Below are 14,864 nucleotides of genomic sequence, written 5' to 3'. Positions count from 1 at the left end.
ATAGCACACTAAATGCCAAGCTAAGAAAATACCTACTCACTCACTCAAGTCAGTATATAACAAGGATGCTGCAAAAATTGGGAAATTCTGGTAGCACACTGAATAAATGGATAAACCAAACACCCATTCTGAGCAACAGAGCCTCAGATTTTATGATTTATTTAATCAAGACAGGAAATTATGAACAAGTAATGAGGCCAATTAAGTTCTCTTAGAAGGAATAATCAGATAAAGTTGTCATTTAGGAAGATTAAGACTAGAGATAGGGAAACTTAAGCAGGGTTTAGCAGTCCTACCCATGTTCCTGGTTGATGCCTTTTCCTCACAGTAGCTATTCCAAACCATTAGAAAGCTTCAAAAAACTGGGTCCACTTTACTCCCTTCTCAGCAAATCTTGTTTTTTATCTCATAGGAGAAATTTATAAAGCATGAAAGTCCTGAAGATTTTACTATAAATTTCTCAGAATCTGAAACAATTTTTAGTTCCCTTCCAAAGGAAGCACTGCTCATCTCCTAGGTAAGAATGATTAGTCTACCTTCATTTTCGTCCTACTGGCTTGCCTCCTTAATTAAACCCTCTTGCACCTCTATTTAGATTCTCAAAGCATACAAACATGCTCACATTTCTCCGTTCTTATGCCCTAATCAACCCTGCTGCTTCTTCTAACTACATTTCTCAAAAGACTAGTATACGCTTTCTGTACGTCCTTCATCATCTATTGTTTATTACTTAATTCTCTGTAATCTGGTTTTTACTTTCACTATTTGACCAAAACTATTTTTGTTAATTTCACTAGTGGACACTCCTTCAATACAGAAGGTAAGAGTGGGATTCTGGAGTCAGTTGCTTGGGTTTGAATTCTTGGGCAAATTTTTAAGTGTTGATGTTCATCATTTTATTCATGAAATCATGAAATTCACACCTATACATGGAGTTGTAAAGATTTCATACATTGATACAAATAAAGCACATAGCACAATTCCTGGTACATGGTAAGTGCTGTGGAAATGTTTGTTACAATTGCTATTATTTTACTTATAATCTACAAAAACAAACAAGACTAACTTTTTTCTTAAAACCTTCTATGATTCTGTAACAGCACTCTCTACACTATCTCTTAAGCCACCGTCTCTTCTCTATCCCACTAACACTTTTATCAGGACCTCACAGTTTATGTAGGAAATTCTACAAGATTTCCAATTTGTCTCCCTGCCTCCAGATTTCCCCACTTTCAATCTATCTCCATGAACAATCATCCTTATAAAAGCCAAAACGGTCATACTTTCCTAATTAAGACCAAACCCTTCAAAGGCTATTAATTCCTTATTCCCTAATGTGTCAAGGAGGACTCTACTTCATCTCCCCATCACCAATATCCACTAATCACTAACCCTCCAATTTATAACTAATTACTTCCAATTCCCCCCAAATTTACAGGTTAGTTTATCTGTTGTGCATTATGCCCATACTGCTTCATCTCCCTGGATTATCCTGTCAGACTCTTACTCATCCTTAAATACTCAACCCAAGAACTGCCTCTACTTAGAAGTCCCCCTAAAAAAATCTCAAGGAGTTGAATACTCCTTTTCTTTGTGCCACAGCTTAATACAAAATTTCTATAACAAGTTAGCTGAAATTTCTTAAATTTCCTTAAAAGCTCAACTACTTTGCATGATTTCGGTGGAGCTGTTAGCAAAAGTAGAGGAATAAATCTTAGGGAAAAAGTAGGAAGCAAGAATACCTCTTCTTCCAGAAAAACTCGTAAGAAAAAGAATATAGAGATTTTGAGTTAATGAAGAAAATAATAGCTATATTAAACAGAGGATAGCAGACGAATGAAAATGTAGATTTTACATCATGTAAAATTTATCTGTTGCATGTTTTCCTAACTAGTCTATGAGATCCTTAAAACCAGGAACCATACCTTGGACAGTCCCTATCAGTGCATGATATATATTATGTGCTTAGCAAACATTTCATGAGTGAATAAATGAATTTGTTTTTGTAATTTGAGTAGAAGTCTATATGGCATATTTTATAGAAACAAACAAAATAAAGTTGTCATTTTCTGGCATTAGAAACAAGTAAACAACAACTCCCCCCCAAATCAAACACAGTCCTTACAGACAGCAAACAGGAATCAGCGTTCTATTTCTGTAAAAGTTAGAACTGTCAAATTATAAATATCACGATTCCTAAACATAAGTAAATTACCTATTTGTCCAGCAATAACAGGAGGTCTAACAACTAAAAGTATCAGTTTATCAAGCAGAAGATGAAGAAATCGGACCACTGGTTCCAACTGAGATGAATTCAATGCTGAAATACTACTCTTCAATTCATTTTCTAAGTTACTTTCCACGATTCGCATGTCTCCAATTCGGACTGGGAACATGTGTTCATCCAGAGCATTGACCAGAGCAAAAAACTTGTCCAGATAAGGATCCTAAAACAAAGAATGAACAGAGAACTAAACAATCAAAAAAGCACATAGTAGTATATATAAACATTGCTTCCAATTAAATACTACACCTACCCTTATCTATTATTTTAAAGTAGACACTTTAATTACACAATAATACTATTGATTACTCAAAAAAAATCTATTGAAATTAGGGTTTTGTTTTTCCAGTGTGAGTCTGCCTTATTGCTTTAGAGCTCAAGTATTATTACATGTGTGTTAGTAATGTATCTGTGCCCATTATTAATTTATTATCTCTTAGCTCCATCCAAACCCACCATCTTTTCCACATTTTGTAAGCCTGAAGCTAGACCCTTCAAACTACAATTCCCCTTTGTCAGCTGGCTTGTGGTTAGGCTCTGACAACAGAGGGTACAGGAAACAATCTGCTAGGCTTGAGGAGTTGGAAGGGACTTTTCTTCTTCCTGTTTGTTCTCCTGAAGGCAGCAAGTAGATGTGCATGCTGTGGCTCAGAGGTGAGGTCATGGGCAGCGGTGGTGGCTCTCACAGTCCACGGCGGGTACCCTCCTCCAACTTTCCTTAGTATCACAGCATGGCAGGCAATGTGCTCCTGTTGCCGCAGCGTTCTCTCCTCAGAGATCTGATTCTCATCCTTCAGGATCCTCCTCTAGCTTTCTAAGTTTCCTCCTTCCTTATCACTTGCTGCAACTGTTATCTTTGTTACAATCAGAATCCTCTTTTAACCCATTTAGTAGTGAATCACCTTTAACCTAGTTAACAATTATTTACATACAAATTTCCTCCATTCAAATACTTGCAGTTTCCATCTCTTGACTAAATCCTGACTGCTACCATTTAACCTCCTTCTGCACTGACAGAACCAGAGTCTCATTTAAAGCAGTAACGAGCCTAGTCCCAAGGTAGATACTTGCTCTCCCGGCCTCCTTTGTACCTAGAGATGACCCTGTGCTATGGTTCTGACCAATGAGATATAAACAGAAGTTTACTGAAACTTTGGGAAGGCTTTTACTTAGTTAACAATGAAAATACAATTTAGGAAAAGGTAATAATGCTAAACAGCTTCACATTTGTAATTTTAATACTGTTCTAATTTGATATGTATTTGAAATGAATAAAAAAAAATCTATTGAGTTCTAACTATATATTCAGTAAATTTCAAAGAGCTACAAGCAAAGTATAAAACATCATAAAAAAATTTATTATCTTCAATTGATCCTTTATAAAAGATTGCAATACATGATGAAATTAATTACATAGTTGCAAAATTTATAAACTTTTGAATTTTAGTCATCAGGACTGTGAATGTCAGGATGCTACACACTAGACATTTCCACTCTATTCTTTCACTACATTCTATAGATTCTAAATCGTCTATATAAAATATTTTGCCCCAAATCCTTCTTTGTCACATTAAGATAATACAAGTATCTGCCACCATAAAAACAAAGTTAGGATTAAAAGATAAATATAATACTGACACTAAAAAAAGAAAACTAATAATGATTATAGGATTTTTTAAATATGAAAAATAATGTATTTGTATACTTAAGAAAGATATCATATAATATTAAGAAAAATTGTATTAAGGGAAGGAATATTTTCAACAGTAAACTATAATGTCAGTCTTCTCATTATCAGAAAAGTAAGGTCTATAGGAAACACAGGACATACCCAGTAACAGAAAGGAAAAACTCCACCAGAGTATTTTTTCACTGGGATCTACCCGTGTACTGCTAAATAAAACCTACATACTACCTTTTTTTGCTGTTGTTTTAAAACATAATATATAGGCACTCTGCCTTCTTATTTTTCCCTATCTCTCTGTGCAGAAAAGATTTAACATAACAAGATTAAGACTGCTATCATTTGAAAAGCCTACTTATAAGGTTGCCCATGGCTAGCATCCGGGAACTTGGATTTCAGGAGGGTTCCCACTGAGAGGGGATTGCTCACTATACCTAAACTGTGCAAGCAACATGGTTTATGCTGACCACCTGCTTTCCTTCTGGGAATCTAGGATTTTGGTTTGTGTTAGACAGAGGGTGTCTGTGTAACAAGACAATAGTAAAAACTCTGCAACTGAGCTTCCCTGGTAGACAAAATTCCACATGTGCTGCTTCAACTTGCTCTGTGTGACTCCTCTAGGAGAAAACTCTTGGAAGTGTGTGCCTTATTTCCTCTAGACTTGACCTCTTTCCCTTTATCTGCTTTTGCTTTATGTCTTTCACTAAAATAAATCATAGCTGTGAATAAGACTGTATGCTGAGTCCTATGAGTTCTTCTAGAAAAATCACTGAACTTGAGGCTGGCCTTGGGAAACCCTGCACACCAATCCTTCCTTTTTCAAGATGGAGAGCCCCGATATTCCTTTTTCAATACTCGCCTCTTCTCACTGGAAAATCAAATTCACAAGTATAGTTTTGACTGTCACATTTATTCTGTTACCTCCAATCCTAAACTCCTAATTAATTACAACTGCCTACAGAACAGCTTCATGCGACGTGCACAGACACTTCACACTTAAAAGTAAACTCAATGTAGCCCATAATTGCTCAGCGTGCTCTGAAATTTACTGCTCTTGTTTACTATTTAGGTTAGAAATCACCATCTACTTAGATTCTAAATTGTGTGGCATTCAAGGTCCTTCATAATCTTTCACCAGCCTGGTCTTCTATGTTCATACATCATGATTTCCCTAGCACTTTAAATTGTATTCACTCCAGATTATTTGCCATTCTTCCAGCACATTAGTGTCGCTTTGCACTTGATATGAATACACGTATATGCGTGCACACACACACACACAGGGAGAGAAAGCAAAAGTGCAAGAGCGTGCAAGCTAGAACAAGAAGCAGTAATGAGTGTGGGGTAAGAGAGTGATAGGGCTGCTATCTTTAAAAGACTCACTACAAAAGGCCTCTCTGAAGTAAGAAGCCTTAGTGAAAAGAAGTGAAATGAATGTCAGAAGGAAAAGTATTCCAACTAGGGAAAGAGTAAATACAAAGGCTTTGAAGAGAGTTTGGCATATTCCAGAAATACAGTGAAAAATATGAGCTCTTTCCATTTGAAATATCTAAGACTATGAGAAATAAAATGAGCTGGATAATGGTTTTTTCAACTCCAACTATTCTGCTATGTACCAGAAACTTACAAAAAAAAAAAAATCACTTAATTGTTCAAAATGAAGTCAACAACATTCTGAAAGACAAAATGTTTGCTTCCATTAATAGAGTGACATTTTGTTGATTCCTTTAAAAAGTAACTTCTAAATCTATACACTTTTAACTGATATATAGTCCCATAAATCTTACAGCAGACAAAACTGATGAAAGTTCTAGACAGTATGTTCAGTTCATTCAAGTGAAATTTGATCATAAAAATTATTAAAACTCACTTACTTGTGTATGGATAGTTGAAACAGCAACAACTTCGACATTAAAAACACCTTTGTGATTATCTACCCATTTCATGCCAGGTAGCGGAACCTATAAGATATTGAATATAATGATTACAGATGCTTAAGTTGATTACGAGTTCTGAAATAACTATGAATTTTGAAACAAAAAATTATAATATCTCAATGAGAAGAAATATTGTGGAAATATATTATATGCACTAATAAATAAATGTAAAATTTACATTTTGTTCTTTTTGCAAAAATGTTTCCTACAAAAGAAGTAAAAGGCTCAAGGAGCAAAAAGTAGAAAATATACATTCAAAACCCTATCTTCCCAGAAACATATCACTTCAAATATTCCTCTATATACACATATTTTTATATATAACCTCACATAGGTGATATCAAATGTATTATTTTGAAACCTATTTTATACACGTTATATTGTGAATCTCTTTTCATGCCAATAAATTTACATCTACAATATCTTAATGGTTTCTAATATTCCATTTTCTTTATTTTAAACACTCCTAATATGTTTTAATTGGCTTCATATTCTAAAGCCCAAAGAACTGTTGAGTTAACACATTATCAGAAGGTCTCTGACCTTCTACATCAAAGAGAACTCAACCTCAGCCAGGAAAGTAAATACAAAATTGCATTAAGCAATGACCTATAAAAGTCAAATGTTTAAATATTTAACTCTCACTTGTTTTATTTTTTTAATTTATTTTTTATTGTGGGGGGGGGTAATTAAGTTTATTTATTTACTTTAATGGAGGTACAGAGGATTGAACCCAGGACCTCCTGAATGCTAAACAGACATCTCAATCTACCATGAAGCTATACCCTTCCCCAATTTCTCATTTGTTTTAAATAAAGCATTAAAACTAATTATACTATTATTTCAATATAATAATAAAGCTAAGAATATATACTGCTCTTTTAATATAGTAATTAAAATATACAAAAGTTTAAGCACTTAATAAAGTGGCTTATCTCACATATCAATCAGCCATACTGTATGTCTACAGCCAAATCTAAATTGTCACTATATTCTTTATATATGAGCATATACATTGTGGCTAGAAGAAAACTATCAGCCTCTCTTTAGAAAGCTGACCTTGCATCTACAAATCAATTCATAAGAACAAACATATAACTTCTACAAAATTATATTTTCTTTTGAAATTATTTCCTTTTGAAATATAATGCTACCCCGACAGAAGACTAATTTATCTTATTGAAAAGATGTGTTCCTGGAAAACTGAATGAAAACTTGGGTTTGGGGTGGGTACAGTCATTTTTCTTTCCTACTGTCTTCATTCATTCGTTTAATAAATACTTTTTAACTGCCTACTAAGAGCCAAGCACTATTCTAAGTTCTTGTAGATTCAGTAACTCAAAAGAAAGACAAAGTCCTTACCCTCATAGAGTTTATACTCTGTAGACAATAAATAGATAAAAAAAACATGTGAACTATGAAGTCACCGATAAGTATCACAAGGGCAAAGCAAAAGGATAACAAGTGGTGGAGGATGCTACTCATAGCAAAGTAATCAGAGACGACTTCTCTGAAGAGGTGATACTGGAGTGGATATCTGAATTAAATGAAGAAGCAGGTCGAGTGACAGGACACTGCCAGCAAAGGGAAGTGCAAAGGGCCTGAGCTGGGAATGTGCTTTTCACTTATGAGTAACAACAAAGGCACAGTGTTACGCGTTTAGGGCTGACTGACTGACAGACGACGGTCAGAAAGGAGATCAGAGCAGTAGCCTTAAATTGCCTTTTTAAAAAAATTAAAAACAGTACATATTTATTTGTGAATACTTTTGATGCTCTAGTCTGAAAATAAATACCACCAGGAGAGCATTCACAGGACATATTTCAGACTAATGTTTACAGTTATGGTTAAAGCATTAAGAGACATTGGTAATCATCATATGATAGTTCTCTCAAAAAGCACTTTGGTTTTTGAACAGTGGCTACTGATTCTTAATTGAGATATTCCCAATGTTCTTGTTTCTTTCAAGTCACATATGTCATCATCAAAGCTGCCAATGTCCCTTGCATTGCATATTTATAGCTATTTTGTTTTCACTGACATGATCTTCAGTTACAAAAAGATTCCAAAAAAATTAATTTAAATCTGTTCTCCTGCCTCCAGTCTTCCAGTGAAATTCTGTCTACTGAAGGAAAGAAAGAATCTTTTATTTAAAGCTTCTCATGTTACAACACAAAAATTCTCCAAATTTCTTTTAAGTTTATATTTCATGTATTATTTTGGTTTTAGATGAATATACTTATACTTTAAAGAATAGTTATCAATGCTTCTAAGTATTCTACACAGTAATTTGAATTATAGGAGAAAATAATATTCCTACTTCATAATCTACATACTTAAAAGACAGAAGAAATAGCAAGTTTGAGAAAAATACCTTTGTAATGAAAAACCCGTTTCATTCAATCTGAGGAATTTCAACATGAAGATACTGACCTCAGGAGACAGTACAGAATAAGCCTGTGGTGGTTTTTCCAGTGAGACCGGTAGGCAAAACTGGCCAGTCTTTAATCGTCCATTCTGAAGCATTGGTATCCACTTTTAAATGAAAAGTAAACAATATTAATTTAAATATGTTAGTTATAAAAGTAATTAGTTGGAAAATCTGTTTTAAGAATTTAGTATGAGCCAAATTTATCTCACATCAACAAACACCAAGGGCATTTAATTATGTAAAATAATAATAGGCCTTCATAATTCCTCTAAAGATGTTTTCCCCAACAATATTTAAGAATATCCTCAAAACGGTACTACCTAACCACGCAATATTTAAATCTATACAGCAGGTTCTTATTAACCCAGGAAAAGACAGTAGTAGGAAAAGCCCACAAAGTGAATCAACTTTAAACTGGGGTAATAGTGTCAAAGTAAACAGGGAAAGAAAGATTTGATTAGATACAAATGTTGAAAACAAAACCAAAAAGTATGACATAAACTTATTTTCTTATATTTAGAAAAATTCATGTCATGAACTGCAGAAGACAAAAAATACGAATGAAACGTTGGTGTTCCTCTTTTGGGTGAAGGCATGACTTTCTGACGAAAATTGTGAAAGCACACTATGACATGCTTCATCGTAGGTTTACCTTTGCAATTCAACAGTAATGGTTTTCAAAAAATACTCAAAGCTTTTAATTGCTTTAGTTAAGGCTATTAAAAAGTTTTAATTGCTAAAGTTCTCTTTTAATCATTTTACATTCAAACCATTCTTTTCTGAAAAAACATTTAAAATTTATATTTATTCAATATTGTTGAATAAACATACAATAATCAGGACCAACATGTAAGTGTTTACAAGTGTTAGTTTGTTAATTAATTAGATTAATTAACTACCTTAATTGAGCATTTTCTTGTTATGATGACCCTTTCTAATCAATGTGGGGAATCAGATAAGGAATACTCAAATGACAATGAACACCAACTATATCATAATATTGTAATAATTTTTAAGATCAAAGAGCTAAATATTTAACAAAAATATACTTACTGTGTATCCAACAGGAGTTTCAAGAGGAGTATTTTGTTTTTGTTGACAACTAACATGATAAAAAGTAAAAAGCAAGTGATGATGGTCAGTTAAAGTAGCGGGGAGTTTAACCTTGATTTCTTCATGAAAATCAGGAGACCTTCATACAGAAAACAAGACAAAACAGATCAATAGTCAATACTGTGTTCAAAATAAATAATTATTGCACTGTATATTTGAGTAATTTTTAAATTAATTTCAGAATTCATACTTAATTTGTCCTCTAGTCCGAAATATTTTTACTTCCAAACTCTAAGTAACTAACCCCTATTTCCAGATGAGGGAGCTGCCACTGTTTCTGAAATTTCTCATTCCATTTTTATTAATGGGTTGAGTAATGTTACTATATGAAAATTCAGTAATCATTACCACCTTGATGCTGAGATCCTCATTAGGCTGGAAACTATATAAAAGAGGGGACTAGAGCAAGGCTTTCTGAATATATAAACCAATTTGAATATATATTACATAGAAAAAATAATATGAGTTTTTAAACTGTATACCTATAACCATACCATAGAAAAACATTTTTCTTTAATAGGACTACAGCTTCATAGTAAGACTAATTTGTAAGAAAAGAATAAGTATTTTTAGACAACTTGGTATCAAGATGAGCTCTCTATGAAATGTCTTAAATCTCATTACATTGCTGAAGAAATAAATGTTACCAAAACATGGATTAGTTTCTATATTGACTGACAGCTAAAAAAAAAGGGGAAAATAGAAAGAGAAAAAAGAAAAGAAAGATCAAGGAACACCCACAAACTGCATGTGTCCCACGGTTTAGAAGTGCTCCCAGCTACTGTAAGAATACAACAAATGTATCTGATCAACCCAATGGCATTTACATCTCAATATTCATTGAGAGTGGCCCCTCTGAGCATTTTTATAGGAAAGCATGGTTGCTATTTATGATATAGACTTAAAAGGGATAGAACTTAAGCATCCCAACCTTTCATATTTGGTTAATATCTCTCAGTTATATTCAATGAAAATTGTCCAAACCATGTGTCTCCAACTACCTTTAAAGTGAAAGCTGTCCCACCAATTAGGGTTTTTTCTCTGATGCTAATGTATCAACTATCCTTCCATTTCAAATAAGCCTCAAAAATGCTAACAGGTATAGATCTGATCACAGAAAAATTAAGTGGCATAAGGCTTTAATACCCATAAGAAAGATAGCCAATGCTAGCCATCTGAGACTTTGATGCCTTTGGTGAATAAAAGATGCTATAGATCTTATTACTGATCTCACTAATCACCACTGAATTATGAGAAAGTTGAATTTACTAGTAATGTTAGGTTGTACTGTCATTTAAATTCTGCTAATGCTGAGAGCAACAAAATAAAGACCTAGCCACAAACTGAGATACTTTTAGAAATTACTGCCTTCTTTATCAGTATCAGTATTGGCATCGAGTGTTTTAATTCTTTTCTTTCCTGAAATCACATTATGGGAAGGTTTTTGTGGAAAATTGAATATCTACCAGTTATTCATCAACAAGAATTTTTAATTACCCATCATTAGGTTAAGCACTATATTACTTTTGTGGTTTTAAAGATGAACATAAAAATTAATAACCCTCAAAAATATATTATTTTGTAGAACTATAAGTAAGACACATATATCAACAGCTATGCTGTAAAGCAGGTGTTGGCAAACTATGGGCCACCGGCCAAATCTAGACCACTACTTGATTTTGTGTAGCCTACAAATTAAGAATGATTTTTATATTTTTAACCGGTAAAAAATTTCAGAAGAATAGTATCTCACTTGAAATACTAAATGAAATTCATGTCTCAGTATCCATAAATAAAATTTTATTGGATAGCCATGCCCACTTGTTTGCAACTTTACTTACTGCACTACAACAGCAGGGTTGAGTAGTTGCAAGAGGCCAGATGGTGCACAAGGCATAAAATATACAGTATTTGGCCGTTTGTAGAAAAGGTTTGCCAACCCCTGGTATACAGCATATAAAGTTAAGGTCTTCAAGTACAGAGCTGAACAGATCAAGTTTTAGATTGGGGAACTATCATTTCGGAAGAGATACACGGATGGGCCTTTTTAAAGAAAGAGTAGGAGTTCAATAAATAGAGGGAATTGGTATTACAACAGAAAAAAAATGAAAGAAAGGCCCAGAAACTGGACAGCACAGGATATATTTGGTAATGAAGCAGAAATAAAATCAAGACATAAAAGATGATTGGATATTAGAGAAAAAAAGAAGCAAGGCAAGAATGCCTTACATTCTGAGTCAGAGTAACTGGAAAAATGGTGGTACTATTAACAAAAATAGTCAGATAGAGATTGGCTTAAGAGGATAGTCACGGATAAATACATAGAAAGTAAGAAGGCAGCAGGCACTCAAATGAATATGCCCCAAAGGCCACTGAAAAGACACGTTTATCTCAGAAAGAAGGTTATGACAGAAAATAAAGAGTTGGGAACAATCCACATAAACGTAAAAGTAGTAACATTTTCATTGACTGTAACTGTAGAAATACATATAAGATTATTTAGGGAGAGACTATTACGGAAAAAGAAGGTTAAAGGTAAAACTTTAGTGTTTTGTGTGGAATGCCTATACTTTAAAGAAAAATTAGAATAATTATTATAGACAAAAAAAGTGTTCAAAGGGATAAAAGGAAACCAAGAAAAGGCCATAAAATAAAGGTGAGAAAGAAGACAGTTTTAAGGAGGCTAGGGAAAAATCATGCTACACAACAGCACTGAAGAAAAACTTTTGTTTTTTTAAGTATAGAAAACTTAAGTTTTGTGACAATAAGAGATGGAGCCAATGAAGAACACTGATGATGCAAGAAAAGGAATAGCTGATATATTCACATTCTGGGTAAGACTGAGAGCAGAGGTGAAAAGATCCACATTGAGGAGGGTGTGGACCATTTACACACTTTTGAAACAGAGGAAAGGCAGACCAATACAGAGATAATTTGAGGTGAAGAGTACAGAAGTTGATGGATCTCAAGTTAGATGGTCTCAATAAACTTTATAAAATAGGAACACTAAGAGTCAAAGCAAACAGAAAAGAAGTAGGAGATAGAGGAAAGGGGAGAATGGCTTAAAATAGCTACTGCCAAATGGGAGAGAGGGTTAAAAAGTAATGACAAAAAAATTTACCAAAGAGTAGTGGGAACAAAAGAAGATAAAATAAATTACTGTAGCCCCATCATACAATGAAATAACACTAATTTGTAATAGCCCTGACTGGCACAATTATGTGATTTTTTTTTCTCCAAAGCATTCAATAATCAAAAAAAGGAGGAGGAGGGAGAGGTGGGAGAGAAGGAGAAAAAGAAGGAGAAAGAAAGCAGAAATCAAAGGTTATCCAGTTAACAATCAATTTCCCAAAGAAGTAAGATGGAAAGTCACTAAGGCAGATTTACTGGATGTAGAGAATACCACCAATTTAACTGACTTACAGATGCAAGCTTAGTAAAGAGTTAAGTACAACTATAAAGGGTCAGGTGAAAATAATAGGGAAAGACCAAAGGACCAGAGGCCACAATGACCATCAATAACAATAAAAATGAAAGGATCAGAGAACTTGACAGAAAAGATGTTTTGTGTATACAGTCTTATACTTGAGATGTCTATGGAGAGAATGTGCATCTACAGGTTGGAAATCATAACTCTGATGTCAGCTGTCTTGAATTTGCACATTCAGTGCCACAAAGCATTTGGTAAACACACTAATGTGAGTGCTAACAATGCCACTGAGAAGTGAGTAACTTTGAAAGAAATATTTGAATTCAGTACCTGTTATGATATACTACGGCTGTATAGGCTTCCTTTGAAAATTCTGAACAGCTAGATTTACCAAAGATTACCTGTAACAAATAACAGCATGTTGAAACTTTGTTGTAATAAATGCTGGATGTTTCATATCTATGTAAGAATTTGTCTGATTTAATAACTATTTGAGAACAATGGGCAAAAATCAGCCCAATGAAGAACAATGTGCCTATAAGTTCAATTGTTTAACTGTAAACTTCCTTTCAACTATAGACCCATCTGACATTCAAACATTCAAAAAGTTTCTATCCATTATATTTATATCTATTGGGTAATAAGGTACATTTCTTTCCTTTTTTTAAAAAAATGGTAAAGAATTCATTTTAAAATCAGTATGAAGCACATCATTTGTAATTTATATAAGAAATATGGTCCAGAATGCTGGCATATATCTACTACACAAACTGGTGGCCTCTCCACTAAAACAGCAGTCATTCTGAAAGTCAAATATAAATTATTTATACATGATATTAAAATATCCTACTTTAGGTGAAGCTATGTATCCTTTGCTTCCAACACTCACTGCAAGAAGCTACACTCCCATGGAGGAGGAGCTCCATTCTTACTTTATTACATATGTGTTTTTCTTTAATCTGCTACATACAAAAAAAATACAGTACACTTTTGGGGAAGGTTTAGAAGTAAAATAATTTTATCTTGTATATCTGCCTCTTAAATTCTACCAAGCAATACTGTGGTTAATTAGGGCAGCTGATTAGATAAATGGCTTGATGATGTCAAAGTCACAGCTATGATTCCTATGTGACAGGCTTGCAGTGTTATCTAGCCATAGATTAAAATCTTAAATCTGGCCAGGCAACTCTACACGTATAAATAGGTGTATGGACATACAGCACTTTTATCACACAACTGGTAAAACAATCTAAAGTTTATTCCTTATACAAAGGAGTTAATTGGCACCATCCTCAAATAAAAAGAACATATTAACAGGTATTTGTGTTTCTTTTTGCCACATTTCAAGCAGATCATTTTACTTTAAGGGTATGTAAAAGTGGAACAAATTATGACTCTCCTAGATATGTCTAATTTCATCAACTTGCTAAGAATACTGTACTATGTTTTAATAAAATATTACTCTAGTGCCAAAATTATGAAGTTTATGATTTATCACATCAACATCATATGATCAAAAATTTACCTCAAGACCCATTTGAATAGTCCTTACTTAAAAAAAATAAGCAGACACGATGTGTCCTGTTTATGCACTCTTTCAAGCCAGCCACTCTCATAAATATAGAAGTATATTTTCATATCACTAATAACACACAAGTGAAAGGAATTCAGTATCTTTTCTTCCCTCTGAGAAGCTATTGTTTTTCACAAAGTAACTTATTTTCATAACATGCATGATACAAAGTGGAAACTGTTCCTCTGACCACTTGACATGTATTTTGAATCATTTATCAACATGGACTGAGTGAGCATCAATTATGTGCCAAGTACTATGATGCTATCAAGATACAGATATGAGTAAGACATGATCCCTGCCCTCAAGGAGCTCACAGTCTAGTGGATGAGATAAAGAAATAAACATACAATCATGAAATGAAAAAACCCATAAAACAAATGAGAAGACATTATGGCAGCACCAAAAGAAG

At 33.6% G+C, this 14,864-nt stretch overlaps 1 protein-coding gene across 4 annotated transcripts in view; it reads right to left on the bottom strand.

The window, feature by feature from the left end:
* The window catches only part of DOCK7 (dedicator of cytokinesis 7), a 178,818-nt gene that overhangs the window by 78,566 nt on the left and 85,388 nt on the right, over positions 1 to 14,864 (bottom strand). For all 4 annotated transcript variants that reach the window (XM_031465267.2, XM_031465272.2, XM_031465268.2 and 1 more), the window contains exons 16-20: positions 13,210 to 13,280; positions 9,390 to 9,528; positions 8,339 to 8,440; positions 5,843 to 5,929; positions 2,216 to 2,447 (exon numbers count right to left, since the gene is read on the bottom strand). In XM_031465267.2, coding sequence (XP_031321127.1) covers positions 2,216 to 2,447; positions 5,843 to 5,929; positions 8,339 to 8,440; positions 9,390 to 9,528; positions 13,210 to 13,280 — 631 coding nt within the window. The remainder of the gene's footprint in view (positions 1 to 2,215; positions 2,448 to 5,842; positions 5,930 to 8,338; positions 8,441 to 9,389; positions 9,529 to 13,209; positions 13,281 to 14,864) is intronic.

This window comes from Camelus dromedarius, chromosome 14 (assembly GCF_036321535.1).
Source record: "Camelus dromedarius isolate mCamDro1 chromosome 14, mCamDro1.pat, whole genome shotgun sequence".
Taxonomy (NCBI): domain Eukaryota; kingdom Metazoa; phylum Chordata; class Mammalia; order Artiodactyla; family Camelidae; genus Camelus; species Camelus dromedarius.
Note: the sequence above shows the minus strand (reverse complement) of the source record. Positions and strands in the feature narration are given on the sequence as shown.